The sequence below is a fragment of the Halichoerus grypus genome, chromosome 5, assembly GCF_964656455.1.
Source record: "Halichoerus grypus chromosome 5, mHalGry1.hap1.1, whole genome shotgun sequence".
Lineage (NCBI taxonomy): Eukaryota > Metazoa > Chordata > Mammalia > Carnivora > Phocidae > Halichoerus > Halichoerus grypus.
The window spans coordinates 175,906,637-175,925,381 of NC_135716.1; the positions used below are offsets into that span (position 1 = coordinate 175,906,637).

Here is an 18,745-nt window from a genome sequence, read left to right on the forward strand (position 1 = left end):
CACCCTTAGCCAGCGGGCCCGAAGCAGGAGCTGACCGTCAGAAGCCGCTGTCCCTCACAGCCAAGGGACCTCAGGCAAGGCAGTGGCATCTGTGAGCCTCAGTTTCTTCTCCTGCAAAATGGGCGTAATGGAATTAGTGTTACTGCGCTCCGCCAGGTGTCTGGTCCAGGTTGTTAAACTAAGGTTGTGTGCTTTGTGCTCGAAATGCTGGAATCTCCGCGCCTCCCCCCCTCCGCCCTCTTCCCCGACCTTCGGCCCGGGTCACCAGGTGGCGAGAAGGGAGGGCCAGAGGGTCCCTCCCCTCTCCCCCGCTCCGCCCCCTTTCGCTCCCGCCCTCCCGCCCTCCTCACCCCGCCCCCGCCAGCCCTCACCCGCGCCCCCCCTCGGCCCTCCCGCATCCTCCTCCTCGCCCCGCCCCCCGTCCACTGACCCCGCCCCCCAGCCCGGGCTGCGGCCCCAGGTGCGCGCGGCTCGGGCTCCCCGACTTGGGGCGAGCGCTCCCCCGGGCCCCCCCCGCCCGCCCGCCCGCCGTGCTCCCCGCGACTGGCAGGAGCGGGTGCGGCGCGGGAGGCGGCGGCGGCGGGGACGACCCGGCGGGAGCCGTGGGGAGCCGAGCGGAGGGAGCCCCAGCCCCTGCCCAACCGCCCGCCAGCCCGCCGCGCCGGCGCCGCGCGTGAGCCCCGGGCCCGCGGAGACATGAACGCCCGGCGGCCCGACGCACCCGAGGCGCAGCGGCCCGGCCCCGCGGCCCCGTGATGGGCTCCTGCGTGTCGCGAGGTGAGGGGGCCGCCGGCCGGGTGGGGGTCGGGGCCCGGGGCCGCCCCGGAGGAGCCTGGAGGGGTGGGGGTGGGGGGGCGACCCGGCCTTCCCCGACCGGCAGCACCCCACCCCGCCCCCCACCGAGCCCCAGGGGACACGGTGCCCCCCCACCCCGGGAGGACAGGGGGTGGGGGTGGCAGCGCAGAGGGAGAGCAGGGGGAGGTCGCCGCAGCTCCAGCCGGGCTTGGAACCACACCCAGGCAGGTGGCGCGAAGCAGGGTCGCTTCCATCCCAACAGCCACACGCCCCCTGTCGCGTGCTCTGGAGACGAGGGAGGCTTCTGGCTGCTCCTGGCTTCTCTGGAGGGCCGGTGGCGGCCCCGGGAGAACAAGCCGACTCTCCTTCCCACACTTCCCCAAGACACAGGCCTGACTTGCTCAGCGCCCCCACTTCTGTCCCCTTACCCCATGCGCTGTCTTCAGAGTCTCTGAACCCCCATGGACAGCAGTGAGTTAATGGAGATGAACAGGTTATATGGAAGGTATCCCTTCCCCCACTCTCATCCCTAACTCCCCACCCCACCCCCATCCTCAGTCAGGGGAGGGGAAGGGACAGAGAAAGCTGATGTTTCTGGGAACTCCTGGGCCTTTCTTCTGTCTTGTGCAGGCGCCCTCTGCTCTCCTCTTGCACTTCCCAAGGTGGTACCCCAGGCGTTGGCGGGAGCTGCCCTGGGGGAATGGCAGTGGAGTCCTACACAGAGCAGGGGGACTGGGGGTAGAGGTGATTGAGGCCTTGGCTGCAGCTCTGCAAACCCACTGACCCCCAACCCTGGGGGCTGCCACCCCACCCACCACCCCCAAAACTTGGGGTGTGAACAGGCCTTGGGGAGGGGCTGCACAGGCCCTGGGTGGGGGGGCTTGTGCTGGGGGATGCTGGGCAAGGAACACAACACCCCCATCCCCCCTCCTCTGGCCTCTAAGGGGCTCACCAGTCCATGTGGGACATTCAGGTAAGTGGCTTAGGATGTCTCAGGAGGGTGTCAGGGCTGGAATCATGGGTGGGAGTTAGGTTGTGTGAGGTTCATTCACTTATTCATTCATCAACCTGGTATTAGCCTGGTTCTTACTGTGTACCAGGCACTGTGCACATGCTGGGCATCTAGTGGGGATGAGTCCAGCACAGCCCCTGCCCTCGTGAGGCCGACAGCTTGCCAGAGGGGAAGTTAATTTTAAGAAGGAAGAGTATTTAGGGTTCTTCAGGACTGGCAGGCGCTCAGTGTGTCTCCAGAAACCCAAAGGCTCTGGGCAGGCTTTGGGTGTTGGGGATCTGGGATTGGGTGTTTCCTTGGCGACCGCGTCCCTTCCCTGTCACTTGGCCATCCCACACCCGGGGCCCAGCCTGTGAGCCACAGACCCACTGAACACAGTCCAGGGGCCAGGAGGAAGAGCTGCCTGCCAAGGTCAGGCTGGTGCTCCGGTCCCTGGACCCCCCCCCGGGGCTGGCTCCCTCTGCTGTGCCTGCTTGAGGTCACACAGACTGAGGATGGACTTCCTTCGCCCTTCCTTCTGTGGCTTGAGCTCCCGAGTGCCACCTCCAGATCTAGTTGTGTATTCGAACCTTGTCCCCTTCCTGAGGGGGTGGCACTTACAGTCTCGACATGCAGCAGGCAAGCTGGATAAAGGTAAAGGAGGGACAAGATACTGGAGCAGAGGACAACCGCGGTCTCAGCGACTGAACCGCTAAGTGGAGGGCACACCCCCCTCCAGCTGTCACTAATACTCTCAGAGCGCTTCCGGCTTACCGGGTGCTGGTTGGAACATTTTAGGCACAGCTAGCTAAGTTGGGGTAGGTACTATCACAGTCCTCATTTTACAAATGGGGAAACGGAGCGGGGGGGGGGGTAGCTGAGTGCCCTGAACAAAGCTAGGCCTGTGTCCCGAGCCTCGGCGCTGCACCCCCGGCCCACAGTTGCCTGACCTGCTCCTCTCCAGGGGCAGGCTTCCGTGAGCTTCTGAGCCCCGGGCCTGCTCTCCACACCTACACCCAGTGCCAATAACCACCCCACTCTCCAAGCACTTGCCTGGGCGGGGTCCGCAGTCCTGAAGCCAGGCCAGGGATTGCGAGGCTCCTGCTGACACCGAGCCCAGAGCCTACACCCAGCTAGGGCCGCCCAAGCCCCAGGTACAGGCCAGAGCTGGGAGAGCCTCCGCACGCCAGCATGGGGCGGCTGTTCGCTTCTCTGTGCCAGGCCTGAGAGGTTAGGGGTGCAGACTCTCGAGCCAGCCAGCCTAGGTTCCCATGCACCATTCCCTAGCTCTGTGACTTCAGCAAGTTACTTAACCTTGAATGTGTATCTCAGTGTTCTCATCTCTAAAATGGGACCAATACCAGTATTGATGTCCTAGGGTTGCTGGGCAGGGATTAAATGACTTAATTCATGTAAAGCACTCAGACCGGTACCTGGCACGTTTAGCTATTTCTTTCATTTTAAATTTGTTGTTATTACCCTTCTGTGCAGACAGCTAAGCGAGACCCTCTTGGCTGAGAAAGGGGACACTGTGGAGGCTTCCAGCCCCATCCTGCCACATGGATGCCTCATGGCAGGCACTCAAGGTGCTGAGGACTTGGGGAAAGTGATGGGGACCAGAGTAAGGCAACACATGCTGTTTCCAGGAGCTGTTTTGTGTTGTCATCTACTTTTTTTTTTTTTTTTAAGATTTTATTTATTTGAGAGAGAGAGAGAGAGCAGGGGGAGGGGCAGAGGGGGGAGGAAGAGGGCTAAGCAGGCTCCATGCTGAGTGCAGAGCCTGATGCAGGGCTCGATTTCATGACCCTGAGATCATGACCTGAGCCGACATCAAGAGTCAGACCCTTAACGAACTGAACCACCCAGGTGCCCCGTTCATCATCTACCTTTAAGCTACTGTTTGCCAGGAGCTTATCCTAAGCCAGGCTTAGCCTTTTTACTCTTCTGACCTTCTCATTCAACCCTGGGAAGGGAGATGTAGGGCTCAGAGACAGGAAGAGTCTTACCTTAGGTCACACAGCCAGGACACGGAAAGGCAAGATTTGTTTTTTTTTTGTTTTTTTTTTTAAAGATTTTATTTATTTATTTGACAGAGAGACATAGTGAGAGAGGGAACACAAGCAGGGGGAGTGGGAGAGGGAGAAGCAGGCTTCCCGCGGAGCAGGGAGCCGGATGCGGGGCTCGATCCCAGGACCCTGGGATCATGACCTGAGCCGAAGGCAGACGCTTAACGACTGAGCCACCCAGGCGCCCCTGGAAAGGCAAGATTTGGATTCAGGTCTGAGTTAGCCCAGCGCCTGAGCGGGGAGCCGCTGCCCTTTGCTTTCTGATGCGCCCCCTGGAGACAGGTCCTGAGTGCATGGCCAGTGCTTAAAAAAAGCAACCCTCTGGAATAACTCTTGTGGTTGGTATTTGCTTGGGGCTTTGCTGCCCCAAGGGAGCAACATGTGTAGGGAGCAGGGGGAGTTAATATCTATTCCCCTCTCTCTAGCTCCAGGGTCTCTCGGGGCCCGCCCCATGCCCCTGGCACTGGAACCTCTCCACCTGCCCCAGCCTTGTCCTCCAACCAACCCATCAGCCTCCTGGCCTCACCGTGGGGGTCTCAGTGCCCTGGGCCCTGGGGCTTGTGAGGACAGAAATTGGGGACTGAAGTCTTTCTTCTGGAAGGTCAGACATCTCTTATGTCTGGGAGAAGGCTCCAGCTCTGTAGGGGCTGGCAGAGCACCCCACGGTACCCAGGGCCAACCAGTACCCCTCCCAGCCTCCTAGCGCTGTCTCACTTTGGCCCCTGCAGAACCAGTGAGCCGTCTGACACTGAAGAAGGAGTCGATGGGGCCTTCCGCCATCACAAGGGAGCTCACTGTCTGAGGAGAGAGATATAACCTTGCCCTAGGGGTAGTCTAATGGGGGAGGCAGGACACAGACATGGACACACCCACAGAAAAATAGCCTGAGGAGATCAACACTGGCTAGTGGTTTGAGCACAAGCTTTGGAATTTCAGACTGGCTTAGGTTTGAACCCCATCTCTGACACTTATTAGCTGGTGACTTTGGAGAAGTGATTTAACTTTTCTGAGCCTCAGTTTCTCCATCTGTAAAAACGGGCATAATGATACCTACTTTGCAGGGTTTTAGTGAGAGTTAAACAAGAGATAATGGATGAAAAGGCCTAAGACAGTATCCCACACATAGTAGGTGTTCAATAAATAGTGGCAGCAAATCATTGCCGGCCAGACTTTGCTTATTAAGGCCGTTGGTGGCCTATTACAGCTGAGGCCAATCTAGGCAGGCTGCCTGGAGGAGGTGAGGTTAGAGCAGGACGGGCTCTAGGATAGCTTGTCAAAGAGACTGAGCCCCGGGATGGCAGAGGAAGTAGAAAGGAGCTGAGGTGTGTGGAAGGTCCTGGAGAAGAGCCTGTTGTCTCCCTCTATCCTTGGTTGGGGATAGAAACGGACCCCCTTGTGCTGCATCAGCTCCCTGATGAAGTTACCACTGTGGGCCTGGTGATTTATAAACAAATGTCCTAGGGAGCAGGAGGGCACTTTGTCCACTCGAGGCCAGGCCTCTGCCAAGGTCAGAGGGACGGCCTGCTGTCATGGCAGCGACTCACCAGGCAGAGAGGCCAAGGGCTCACTCTTGGTGGCCTCCCTCTGCAGAGCCCCCAGGGTGAGCACCAGTCCGAGGGGCAGGACCAGAGGTCGGCAGCGGGGACTGAGATCTGTCCTGTGGCCCAGAAAGAGGACCAGGTCCGGGAGCTGAGCGGGACAGAGCAGATGCTGTGGCAGGTGCTTCATCCTCTGGTAGCCCTTCCCCGGGGAGCGCGGGCATCCTCATGTCACAGGTGAGAGCCCTCGGCTCGCAGGGCCTGTGCCGTACACCCACAGCCCTGGCTGGCAGTGACAAGCCGGGATTAGACCCGGGGCAGGGACTACGAAAGGAACACTGGGCCCGCTGGGTTCTCCTCGGAGGCAGGGAAAGGGCCTGGACCTCGGTGGGCCGGCAGCACACACAGGGGTGGGGGGGGGGCGGCTGGCTGGAGGACTGTGTGGTGCACTCAGGCGTCCTGAGAAGCTTAGAGGGGAGGCCTACAGCTGTCCAGGGAGGGGAGGGTAAGGGGCTTCGGACCCAGGCTACTGCTCTGTTCCTGTGTGCTTTCAAGTTTACCCTCTCTGGGCTGCTGGGAAAGAACAGGGTTAACCTTGGGCCCTCCCTGCCCTCCTGGGGTGCAGAGCCCTGGGAGACACTGTGGGGGCAGATGGCAACCCCAGTGTCTAACGGGCTGGGACTCGAGCACCAAAGAACAGCTAAAGGGGCTAGATGGCTCGGAGACAGGGGAGAGGAGACTGAGCTGCAGACTCACCCAAGGAACAAGCAGAGAAAGCCAGGGTGGGTGCTGTGCAGCAAGGGGGGTTTAGGTTAGACATCAGGAGGTACTGTCTGGGTGGTTGGACTCTACAGCAGAAGGAGGGGCTGGGGTGAGAAGGCAGGAAGCATCCCTGGTAGGCAGAAGAGCGCTCTGCTGGAAGGCAGAGGGAAGGAGGAGACAGGAGACGTCTGGATGACACTCCTCTCCTTGAAGGGCCGAGATGGCCCCCTCCAAGTTGCCAGGGCAACCGGAGGCTTGTCACTGCTGTGGCCAGGGGAGGTGGGGGAGGGAGCAGGTCTGAGCAGGGGCCTCAGACCTTGAGGTCGGAGGAGTAGGGTGTGGACTAGGGAGGAAGGGGGCACCCACAGGAGCCGTGGCCAGGGGTCCCCTCAGGCTACCCCCAGTCCCCACCCCGCATGAAACACTGTGTTTTTCCAGTTGCTGGTGACGTGGCCGCCGGTCCCAGCTGGGCGAAGAGCAGCCTGTGATTTCACCCTGGGCTGCTCCATTACCTGACGTCTCCATGGCAACCAGCCCGTGACATCACGGGGCCAAAGTCCTCAGGGGGAGAAGGCGGCTTTGGCGGAGGCTCCTGCAGCCCAGCCGAGGCCGGGGAGGGGTGGCGGCCAGGAAAGCTAGAGAGGGGCTCGGAGCCAGGAATCCTCCAAGCCAACCTTGACCAATGACCTTGTTCCAGTCATGTGCGCTCCAGGCCTTTGACTCGGTGCTCAGCTCCCCGTACTCCCCGGCCGGCAGTGCACGGTTTTAAAACAGCTTCAGGGACGGCCAGGGGCCCTAGAAATATTCCACACCTCGCAGAGTTCCCGGGGACAGCCTGGAGCCAGCACCCCTCTGCCCGCACCCCGGCGGGCCCCTGCTTATGTGCGCTGGAATCTCAGGAGTGGTGACTTTTCAAACGTTTTTGACTAGAACCCGGAGGAATGCATATATTTTGCATCACGACCCGGCACACGCTTAGAACATTCTTACCGCAGGTGTGTGTGTGCACACATCCGTGTGGGTGCATGGGGGCCTGTGCAATTTAAACCGAAGTTTCATGACACAATACTTAACCTGACTCCTCAATAGGTTCTGGTATTTTCTGTTCAATTCTATTTTATTTTTTACACATATGACCTAGTCAGTGGCTTGCATGACCCGCTGAAGGATGTGCCCCCCCGGCTTGGACACTGCCTTTGAGGGGGCTGGAGCCTAGTGTTTGTACACATGGAGACTCTGAAGCTCAGGAAGGGGCAGGCCTACCTCAGGGGCACACAGCCCGGACTTGGGATAAAGAGCAGATGTGCCGAATGCTCTGGTGCGTAAGCACATGGCTCAGCCCACCCCGCTCTTGGCTCCTGGGTGACTGAGCTCTGAGTTCAGGGGCGGGGGCGTCAGTCCTAGCTCTACCTGCCTTTTCTTGCCCTGTTTCAGACAAGCTCATTCAGACCTCGTTCACCTGCCCGCCGGTAACAGTCTCCAGGTCAATCTCACAACACTCTGATCCCTTAGGGATCCTAAGTCCAGTCCAGTGTGGATGGAGACTTCCACCTCATGTCCTTTTTTTTTTAAAGATTTTATTTATTTATTTGACAGAGAGAGAGCACAAGCAGGGGGAGGGGCAGAGGGAGAGGGAGAAGCAGGCTTCCCGCTGAGCAGGGAGCCTGATGCAGGACTCGATCCCAGGACCCCGGGATCATGACCTGAGCCGAAGGCAGACGCTTAACGACTGAGCCACCCAGGCGCCCCTCCACCTCATATCCTGTTCAGTGTTCGCTTCGGCCCTCCAGCCAGGACTGGCCGCACCTTCTTCTGCTGGCCTCCCTCCTCTCTGGGTCCCGTACTCTGACACGCTGGGGTCTGGCATGAGGAACTTGAGAAAAAGTGGTCAAGAGATTTTTATTTATCTGGAGCTCTGGTGGTTCGTCTTGGCTTCCACTGGCTCCCTGTTGAGGCAGAGTTTGATGAGCAACGGGCCAGGCCCTGCGGCAGGTGCTAGAGCTATGGTGGCGACTAAAGCTGATGAGGACCAGCAATCAGAGAGCTCATGGTCTAGTGAGAGACGGTGAACAAGGAAACGGACACATAACTTAAAGAAGGAATGTCACCATGAAGAAGGACAGAAAATCAGGAGATAGGAAAGGACGGGTGCCGTTAAACAAGGTGGCTGGAGGCCTCCCTGAGGTTCTAACATTTGAGCAGAGGCCTGAATATAGTGAGGGAGTGAACCTGCAGCTATGTGGGAGGAGAGTGTTCTAGCTGGAGGAAAGGTGCAGCCAGTGCAAAGGCCCTGAGGCAGGAGTGTGCTTGGCGTGTCTGAGCGACCAGTGTGGCTGGAGTGCAAGAGGGAGAGTGGTGGAAGAGGAGGTGGCAGGGGGGCCACGGGCCCCAGGTTAGCATGTGTGAGTTCTCCCAGGGGCTGTTTTGGGTGGGGCCTGCCCACAGCAGAACCCGTCATGAGAGATCTGACCTGGTTTGACCTTTTCCCTTCCCTGCCCAACTCCCTTGCCCGCTAGGGAGGGCAAAATTGCCCACCCTCCAGCCTCTGGGGGCTGGGGTCCCCCTGCCCTGCAAGCGACCCTCCTAGGGGGCACCAGCAAAACTCAAACACGGCCCCGTCCTCAGTGTTCTATTGACCCTTGAGAAACTCACAGTTCTTGCTGTGCGGGGGAAGGGAGGGCAGGCCGCTCCACCGCCCCTTCCCGTCCCAGCTGTGCAGACATCCGACCTGGGGTGGGGCGGGTGGGTAGGATGCTGGCCTCTCCTTCGCAGGCATCCTGGATCTCTGCAGGGGAGTGTCTGAGAGCCCCTCACTTCGCTTGTGGGGAGCAATAGGTGGTCAGAGTCCAAGGGATGGTGGGTGGCTGGAGTAACAGAGCCTGTTTGAACCACCTTGAAGAGGGTGTCTGCTCCCCCACCCTTGACAGTGGCCTTCTTCCAAAGTGGGGCACGTAGCGCCCCCTTTGTTCTGGTTCGGATGCTGGTAGGCAGTACCTGAAGAGCAAGACCAGTCAACTGCCCATTTTACAGATGAAGAAATGGAGGATCCGGGCGGTAAAGTCAAGGTCCCACAGGTAGTAGAGGGCCGAGCTGGGATTTGAACGGGCCCATCTGGCACCAGAACCTCACCCAGTCTCTGGAGCAGCGACTCAGGAGCAGACCCTCAAATGAGGATTTGGGTACAACTGGTATGTGAGGGAGATCCTCCAGAGGAAGGAGTGGAGAGAGGAGACAGGCCACAAAAGCATCTGTCGCCCTGTAGGGGTGGCCACAGCCCGATCCCACAGGGGCTCTGAGTTTTCCAACCCCCAAACCAAGGATCCGGGGTCCTGCACCTCGCGACACTGCCGGAGGGCAACATAAATTCAGCTCCAGTTGCCGGAGGGCGGCAAAGCCCATGGGACAGGGCCGTGGGTGCGCAAAACCAGAGAAAGCGATCCGAGGGCATGTGGGGGGTCAGTGGGGCACCCTCGCTGTCCTCTAGCGCTCCGTCCTCCCCTCCATGCTAACACCTTCCCAAGACTTCTAGTTGGTGCGTCAGCCCACCGCCCACGGCCCGTGAGCGCCCAGCTCTGCCTCTGGGGGCACCTGACACCTCCCACCTCCAGCCTGCAGACATTCCCTGGCCTCCGCTTCCTCCAGGAAGCCCTGCGTGCTTCCATGCTGTCAACTTCTGCAGCTCTGCCCATGGGTTGTCAAAGCCAGGGAAGGGTGGTGGGAGCCTGCGTCCAGCGCAGGACAGGCTGCAGGCCAGGACCAGTGTCCTGCAGAAGCCTCACCTCCCTGCCACGGCCCAGACACCCCTGCGCCTCACGTCTCCCAGACCTCACGACTTTGTGCAAGCTGCACAGCCCACCCTCCCCTGCCTGCAACACCCCTCTCCTGACACCCTCTCCTGGCTAGCTCCCCCATCAGCTCTCCCGTGCAGCCCCTGACCCCCACAGAACTCATCAAAACTCCTTTTGTGCTTTGGAATAGAGTGAGCCTCGGCATCAGAGTAACAGGGCCCAGACCCTGACCGCCCTCTACGGGCTGTGTGCCTCGGGCTAGTGAATCTAGAAAGCTGAGCTATGGATTCCTTCCTCTTTAGGTCGATGTGAGGAATCGGTGCCATCACACCAGGAGAGGGGGTGCTACTGTCCCCCCGGGGTCAGCCTTGTGTTTGAATGAGGGGCTTTGGGGCTGGTTTCCATCAGACTGGGAGCTCCCAGAGGGCAGGGATGGAGTCTTAATCCCACCTCGGCCCCCACACGCTTGCACGGTATGGACAGTACATGGATGCCCATGGGGTGAAGGAATGAACAGATGTTTAGGTGAATGAATGAACTAGAATGTCTCTCCCACTAGAATGTCAGCTCCGTGAGGGCAGAAACCATCTCTGTCTTGTTTGCCACGGTGTTCCTCGTGCCCAGGACAGTGCCTGGCACATAGTAGGTGCTCAGCGAATACTTCTGAATGCGTCAGAAATAGATGCTTACTCCTCTGGCTGTGGTCTCTGTTCCCACGGCCTCACATTCACCATGCGGGGAGGGACCGGACACTTCACGAAAGCTTGACTGTGATGGGGAGTGACTGGTGCCCGGTGTGGGGACAGGGAGGGCCTGTCTGAGAAGGTGACCTTGAGCTGAGACCTGAATGACACGGTTCAGGAAGATCTGGGGATGGTGTTCCAGGTGGAGGGGATAGCAAGGACAAAGAACAAGTGGGCTGTTTGAGGAGCAGCAGGGAGGCCAGCGTGGCCTGAACAGCAGGCAGCCTGGCGTGCAGGCCCCTGAAGGCCCTGGTGAGGGGCTGGCTCTCCTCAAGTGCAGTGGAAGGAAGCCAGGGGCAGGTTTTCAGCAAAGATGCAGTCTGACTTGTAGCATCCCTGTGCGGCGGGGTGGAGAGTGGGCTGTGGGCCAGGAGAGGAAGCGGAAGGCTGTGGTAGGTGGCCTCCAGGTGAGAGAGGGTGGTACCCCCAGGTGGGGAGCGGCGGTGGGGATGGAGAGGGCTCAGTCTGGAATGGAGGTTGGAGAGAGAGCCAGTAGGACTTGCTGGTTGGGGGAAGGCAGCACTCAGAGAAAACTGGATATTTGGTTGGTACAGCTGGGTGGGCTATTGCATCATTTTCTAAAATCGGGGAAGTGGAGATGGACCTGGGTTTCCTTGAGCCGGCTGTCGGCTGTCAGGCATCCAGGAGGGGAGTTGGCTATTCAGTCGGGGGCTCAAGCAGTCAGAGCTGCAGGTGTAAATGCGGGCATCAGCCGCACATGGAGATGTCCTTGGGGGGCCCCCCCTCCCAGGTGAGAAGGTGAGATGCCAGGCTGGAGAAGAGAAGGGGGACCAAGTGGGGGGGAAGCCCCAGATCTGAGATGGGCGTGGCTTGAGGGGGAGGGAGGGAGCGATGGGAGGTGTCCCAGTGCAGCTTGAAGCCAGTGAGGAGACGGAAGTCCCTGCTGGACTGTCTCAGGAAAGGCTGCCTGAAGAGGGTGGAGGAGAAAATGGGGGGAGGAAGTAGAGGTCATGCACAACTCTCTAAGTGTGGCCAGGAAGGACGCGGAGGAGTGGGCAGGGAGCTGAGGGGAAGCAGGGGTCGAGAGGTCTTTAAAGGATGGGAGATGCTGGGTTGCTTTGGTGGGTGGGGGGCTGACCCAGGGGTGAGGTTGCTTTGGTGGGTGGGGGGCTGACCCAGGGATGCAGGCGAGAGTCCGGACTGGAGAGGCACGGCAGCACCTGCCGCGCTGGTGGCCGGGAGGGAGACAAGAGCAGACGACCAGAAGAGAGAGTGCAGGGCCCCTGGTGGGGGGCAGTTCAGGCTGGGGGGTCCCCAGGGTGGGGGCTGGTCTTGGATGGAGTCGGGACAGTTCTTCCTTTGTCACAGGAGGGAAAGCAGATGGTGTGGGCAAAATGCGGACACGGCAATGATTTGAGGTAGAAAAATGGGGCGATGCCTGCTGAAGGCTTCTGGACCTCTGTGAGGGATGGGGCGGCAGCCAGCAGCGGGGTGTGGGGAGGAGGCTGCCCGGGCTGCAGGTTTGAGAAGGAAAGCCGCGTGAGGTGGTCAGCCTGGTGGGAAGCAAACTTAGCGGGAACTGGAGACCTGTAGAAGGTTCCCTGGACAGTGTCCTGTGTGAGGTCGGGGACTTTCTCCAGCAACATGCTGGAGAAAGGTCCTGGTGTGGAGCAGGCGGAGGGTGAGACTGGACAGGGTTGGGAGTTGAGCGTGTCTGTGAAGGAGACCTCCTAGGCTGTGCCAGGGAGTGGGTGCTAGAATTTACGAAAATGGAGGAACAGGCAGATGGGCAAGAATTCCCGGTCTGGCTGGACTCCTCACCTTCTGTGGGCTTGGGTCTTTGTTTTCAACAAAATGACATCAGGTGCCAATAAAGTAGTGCCCATCCCTCGGGGCTAGCTTGAACAAGCCCCGTAAGTAGGAGAGTGTAGGGGTGGGGGGATGGGGTTTCTAAGTTCCTCCTGTTGTCATATTTCCAGATCTGTTCACAGGTGCCCACAAGGACTGCCCCATGCCCCAGGGCACGGACCCCCTGAACCCGGACTTGACCTCCAGCCACCCCCCCACTGTTGCTCGAGACCATGTCACTGGCAAGGTAACTGGTCCCACTTGATCCTCACCTTCACCTGCCTAGGCCCTGGTTCCTGGGATGTCCCCTACAGCATTCCACAGGGAGCTGAAACTGTTCCAATCTTCCCTCCTTGGATCAGAGCCCCTAAGGTTTGGTATGCATTTGGATGAAGGTCTGAGTCGGGCTGGGCGTCCAGGGACTTGGACCAGGGCCAGAAAAGAGAGTCCTGCCATGGAGGTCTTTCCATGCAAATTACCCCAGCCTTGCAGATAACAAATTTCCTGACCAGCCCACCACCCCTTAGCAGCCTGCCCTGCCTTCTGGAGGGTAAAGGAGTGGCTTTTTTTTTTTTTTTTTTTTTAAGTTTAGTTATTTAAGCAATCTCTACACCCAACATGGGACTCAAACTCACAACCCTGAGATCAAGAGCCACCTGCTCTGCCGACTGAGCCAAGCAGGTACCCCAAGAGTGGCATTCTTAGTCCACTGCATTAGGAGGAGCTTGCTGGGGGCCTCAAATCTTGGTGCATAATTTCCACCCCACCCCCAGAGCTTGTGGCTTGAACCTACCAATTGATATAATTACTTTTTTTTTTTTAGCACATACCACATGCTAAGTGTTATGCTAGACACTGTCGACGTCATGTCATTTGCGTCCCCACAACCCAAGATAAATGGCATTTATCACCATTTTACAGAGGAAGAAACTGATGTTCTGAGCTCTTAAGGCCCTAGTCTAAGGATACCCGGGTAGAAAGGGCAGAGTCAAAGCTCGAACCCAGGTCCGATCGACGCCCTGCGCCTGCTGCTTTCCTGGCAGAGCTACCACGGCCCCCCCCACCCCCGCCCCATGTCTTTCTCTGCATGGTGGTGAGGGAACCCCAGGGGGGCCCGACCCAGGAGTAGGCAGAGCCCGGACCTCAGGGAATAGCAGAAGGCTGACCCGCACCACCACCCGGGGCTCGAGGACTCGTGCCATCTGCTGGCACCATCTGCCAGGCCCTGCCTGACCCTCTTGCTCCTCTCATTTTAGGACAAACAGATGGATTTCTGTTGGGATCCTTGGCAGGTCAGTGCGCTTTGCCCATCCCCTGGTCTAGCCAGCCACCGCGGACACCGTCCCCCTCGCTCTGCAGCGCCAGCCTGGGCCCACAGCCCTGCCAGCCCTGGGGGAGGGGGCCTCACAGGGATGGAGGTGGCCGGGAGATGTCCTCTGGCTGGCAGGTCTGCCCCACTCTACTCACCCCTCGTGTCCTTCCTGCAGAGGTGCTTCCAGACCACCAATGGCTACCTGTCTGACTCCAGGTCCTGCTCCAGCAACTACAACGTGGCGGCTCTGGCCACCTCGTCCCTTGTGGGTAGGCTCCGACGGCCCTGTCCTGCCCTGGGGTTCGCGCGGCCCAGCCCTCGCCCCTTGCTGCGGGCAGGGCAAACAGAACTGCAGCTGGAAGGCGTGCAGCCCGTCGGAGCCAACATTTCCTGGATCCACGCTCCACGCCGGGTTCTGCAGGGACGAGTGACTTAGGGTTCCCGTCCCCCCACCCCCTGTTAAGTTGTTGGGGGTTCCCGAAGCTGTGAGGGAATGGCCCCAGTCTTTCAGAAGTTGGCCTCCCCGGCTTCTGCGGCAGGTGCAGTCTGCCCATCACCCCGCCGTGGGTCGGGTTCCCCAGAAGCAGAGCCCCAGATGGGAATTGTGTGAGCGATTTATGGAGGTATTGTTCTCAAGGGCAAATTGTAGGAGTGAGGGCATCGGGACCGGGCAAGGGAAGGAGCTCAGCAAAGATGGGGCTGCGGGAGGAATCTGTCCCAGCCCGATCCCTGGGGAGCTCAGGAGCCCAGATCGAACCACGGAACTTAGGCTGCCGCCTGCTTGGGTATCAGTCCCCCGTTGGTCGGTGGTGGCCCCTGGGAAGGCTCTCCCTGGGTGGGGCTGCTCCCATCAGCTAAGGGCAAGTCTCTGGAGAGGGCTGCCGGTGGGAGGCAGCAGCAGCTGGGAGGTAGGTACGCAGGCCAGCAGAGGGGTCTCCGGGGGCCGCCTCCGCCTCTGCCCCCGTCACCCACAGCACACTTTCCGGGCCATTCTCAGCTGGCCAGCTCTTTGCCCACCACTCTGTTCCCTGTACCTCAGGCTCACGTCTCATTAAATCCCTCACAGCTCCTCAGAGTGCCCGTGCTGCCCTCCCTCCCATTTGCCTCGACTCTTCCCCCACCCCTTCCCTCTGCCTCACCTGCCCTGCAGGGGCCACTCGAACCACCTCCTCTAACCACCTCCTCCAGAACTTTCTCTGGTTGCCCGCACTCCTAGCTTGGGAGCAGGGTCGGGGGGGTTCTCCCCCTTCTTCCTCACCTCCATCTTTCCCATTTTCTCAGTATCGTGTCTTTAGCTTCCTTTGTGGACACCCCATCTTGCTTAAATATTGCCAATCCTCATGTCACAGCTCTGAGACCCCAGTGTCTGTATGCTCAGCCTTGGTTCAGAGAGATGCTGAATCATTCCTGACAGCCCTGTCTGTCCACTTCCACATCGAGGTGGTCTACTCCTGAGAGCCCCTCAGGCCCTCCTCCCCACTGCCCAGCCCCTGTCCTGTCTCTTGCTGGATCCCTTCAATGGCTCCTGATGGTGCCTGGTCTCCACCCTTGGCCCCATCCTCTAATTGGGATGCTCTTCCTAAACAACAGATCTAACCTGTCACTCTCTTGCTTATTACCCTGCTGTGGCTCCCCATTGCTAGAAGGAAAACTCTGGAGTCCTCAGCTTGGCTCTCTCAGCCCTAAGTCTTGCCCCTGATGGGCTGCCCAGCCTTTTCTGCCATCCCAGTCTTAGTATTGCCCCCATATCTCACCCCTGGCAGTCCCGGAATCATGCCAGATTCTGCCATGCCTTCCTCCTCATCTCATCTCTGAAATAGTCTCCAGTCTTGCCTCCATCTGTCCAACGCACCTACAAACCTACCAATTTACATGTAAAGTTCAACCCCGGTCCACCTCTTCCAGGAAGCCTTCCCGGTCTGCTGCATCCCACACAGGTCTCCCTCTCAGCAGAGCTGGCACTGGCCTTGGCATAGGGGGTGCTCTCTCAGAACTGGCTAAGTAATGGATAAAGGGAGAGGGCTGGGCGGATCTTGAGTGGATCCTTGAGTGGATCTTCTAGGACAGAAGGGTCTGAACCCGGTCAAAGGGAATGAGGGATGTGGCAGGTCTGGGGGAGAAGCACCAGGTGGAGGGGAACATTGCCTGGGAGTAGGACGTTGGGAGGGCATGGGGCCCCTGCATGGGTGGGGATCTAAGTAAGGTGGGGCCTTGGGGCTCGGGGAGGGTGTGGGGTGCAGAGTGGGCATAGGCGCTGGTCGGGTAGGAGCACTTGCGGAGACAGATTCAGGGCTTTGTGGGTTTGGGGCTGTGAGGACACGGCATGGGGCGAGTACAGAGCACTGAATGGTTGTGGGGTACAAGCCACTGGCTGGGCCTGCGGTAGCGGGGGTGGGCCCCTGGGCAGGGTTTTGGGTCAGAGCAGTCTCCCAGCTGCCCTCAATGCTCCCAGGGGTGGTGCAGAGCATCAAGGACCACATCACAAAGCCCACGGCCATGGCACGTGGCCGCGTGGCCCACCTCATCGAGTGGAAGGGCTGGTGCGCTCAGCGGTCACGCTGGGAGCTGTCCCCCGCTGAGGATGAGCATTACTGCTGCCTGCCCGATGCGCTGCGTGAGGCCCGATTTGCTGCAGGTCAGTGGCTGGGGGCGGGGGAGCCTGGGGACGGGGACTGGTTGGGGCTCTGGTCCTTAGGGGACCGAGGGTCGCCACATGGGCCTTGTCGAGGCAGGGCAAAACAATGCCATGGGGTGGACAGAGCGTTCGGGGGGCCATCTGATCACCGGGGCCCGGATGGTCAGCCCAGCAAACCGCTAGGCTGTTGGGTGCCAGGCCATCCTGGCGCTGTGCTCCCCCCCCCGCCGCCGTATCCCTGCTGAGCTGGGTCTCGCTGTCCCCCCCCGCCCCCCCGCAGGGGTTGCCGAGCAGTTTGCTATCACAGAGGCCACACTGAGCGCCTGGTCCTCGCTGGACAACGAGGAGCTGCACCTCGAGAACGGCCTTCAGGACATGGTCCAGCTCCAGGGTACTGCCCGGGTGGGCGCCCGGGCGGGGTGGGTGGAGCAGAGCAAGGGCTGGGTGCCTGCCACCAAATGCACGGTGACCTCGGACGAGCCCCTCCTGCCCTCCGCCTGGGTTTCTGCATCCGTGGGCTGGAGCGGGGGATCCTTGCCCTGCCCACTGCCCACCGGGCGCCGTAGCGTAAAGGAAAGAACGAGTGTGGTCACGGGCCAGGGAATGAAGCGCTTACCGAGTTCGGCGTTTTCCTGGCCATTTCACTTCATCCTCACCACACCTCTAAGAAGGAGGCCCTGTTATTATGTCCATTTTACAAATAAGGGAACCTGAGGCACCAGGAAACTCACCCTGGGTTACAGCTCGAGGCACCAGAGTCAGGATCTGAACCTTAATCCCAAGCACAGCCAACCACCTTTCCAGAACCCCAGGTCACTACTGAGGGCCTGGTCCTGGGTGACCTGCAGGCCCATTATCTTACTTAATCCTCCCCGCCGCGCAGGCTGCTGTTAACTCCTCCAACTCGCCCCACCAGCCCTGTAACCCCCAGGAGAAACTGGGGCTCAGAGAGGCTTGCCCGAGGTCACACAGCTCGGCAGTGACCAAGCAGGATTTGGAGGCCAGTCTTCTGCCCCTCACCTTCCCTCACACACCAGGAGAGGGTGAGGAGCAGGGTCTGGGACTCCGTTCCTCACGCTCCCCTACCCCTCCCGTTGGTTTTCCAGACCTGGAGAGCATCTACCTGCAGGACAGTCTTCTGAGTGACCCCTCACAGGATGACAGTCTTCTGGCCTTCTCCTCCCCTGGCCTCTCTCCCGACGGCTGGCCCTCACCTGACGAGCCCCCCATCACAGCTGTCGGCCCCCAGCCCCCCAGCCCTGAACAACAGCATCGGCTGCAGCTGCCTCGGGGCCTGGGGCCTGAGGGTGGGGCCCATCTGCAGGGTTCCCTCCCCTCGGTGGACAGCATTTCCCTCCCGGAGGAGGAGGACGAGGTGTTCTATAACTGAGGTGGGGGCTGTGTGCCTCGGAGCCTCCTCATACTGTGACCTTGCCTGGTGGGCAGCCCGGGCAATCAGGATGTTGGGGTCTGGGCTGGGCATTTCTTGACCCCTCAGGGCAGGCAGAGGGTGGGTGCAGCAGGGATGGGAGGCCAGCACTCCCTGTGGACCATTCTGTGCCTCCATGGACCTGCCCCAGCAGTGGGAGCCATAATCCCCCTTCTCCCTTCTTTACTTGGCTCACGTGGGCACCTTCCCCTGTGGGGTTTCCGCCATCGGTGAGCTCGAGGACTCTCAGCAGGCACCAGGCCGAGCTGCCCAGAGGAGCCGGCCGCTGGGCCCCCGGGCAGACAGCCACAGAAGGACCTGGGAGACCCCCTTGGAGTGGGGCCTGGGGACCCTGCCTTGACCCTGGGGCTCAGTCCTCCCCCCTCCCTCTGTGTTTGTGCCCCCCATCAGAGGCGGGACAGCCTCTTTGGTAGCTAAGCGTCTGCTCCTCGGCTCCCTTCACGAGGATCTCTGTCTTTGGAGTGTCTGTCTGTCCCTTACTCTCTGAACCTGTCCCTGGTGCCCCTGCCCCCTTCCTTGCACCCTCCTCCCACCTCCCGGAAGGTTCTCTGCAGACATTAAAGTGTGGGATTCACCCTGGATGAACTTGGCCTAGTCTCTGGGGGAAGGGGTGTCCGCGAGCCCCTGGGGTAAGGGGGTTCTAGAGGGATTTAGGGGAGGACCCCTACCCCCCCCAGCAGACATACAGGTGGTCAACCTATGCCACCCAGCCAGGAGAGCCCATGGGAGATGCCCAGGGTCATGTGGGGCCCCTGGAACCACACCTGGGGACGCTGCTTTATCAGCCCCGGCTCAGCCAACAAGGAAGCTGGGGTGAGGGTGACTGGGCCACAGGGTCCTTCTTATACCTGAGGAC

At 60.0% G+C, this 18,745-nt stretch overlaps 1 protein-coding gene across 3 annotated transcripts; it reads left to right on the forward strand.

Moving 5' to 3' along the window:
• The first annotated feature begins 417 nt into the window (after positions 1-417).
• FAM131C (family with sequence similarity 131 member C) lies at positions 418-18,468 on the forward strand. Of its 3 annotated transcripts, none has more exons than XM_036067036.2 (7): positions 418-777; positions 12,624-12,739; positions 13,749-13,784; positions 13,980-14,073; positions 16,257-16,439; positions 16,720-16,830; positions 17,546-18,468. In XM_036067036.2, the coding sequence occupies exons 1-7, from the start codon at positions 756-758 to the stop codon at positions 17,827-17,829; spliced, it is 846 nt and encodes a 281-aa protein (XP_035922929.2). In that variant the 5' UTR covers positions 418-755; the 3' UTR covers positions 17,830-18,468. The 3 variants fall into 3 exon arrangements, with proteins under 3 accessions (XP_035922929.2, XP_077929885.1, XP_035922930.2); XM_078073759.1 differs by having other exon boundaries at positions 12,636-12,739; XM_036067037.2 differs by lacking the exon at positions 418-777 and adding an exon at positions 11,313-11,442.
• Positions 18,469-18,745: the final 277 nt, after the last annotated feature.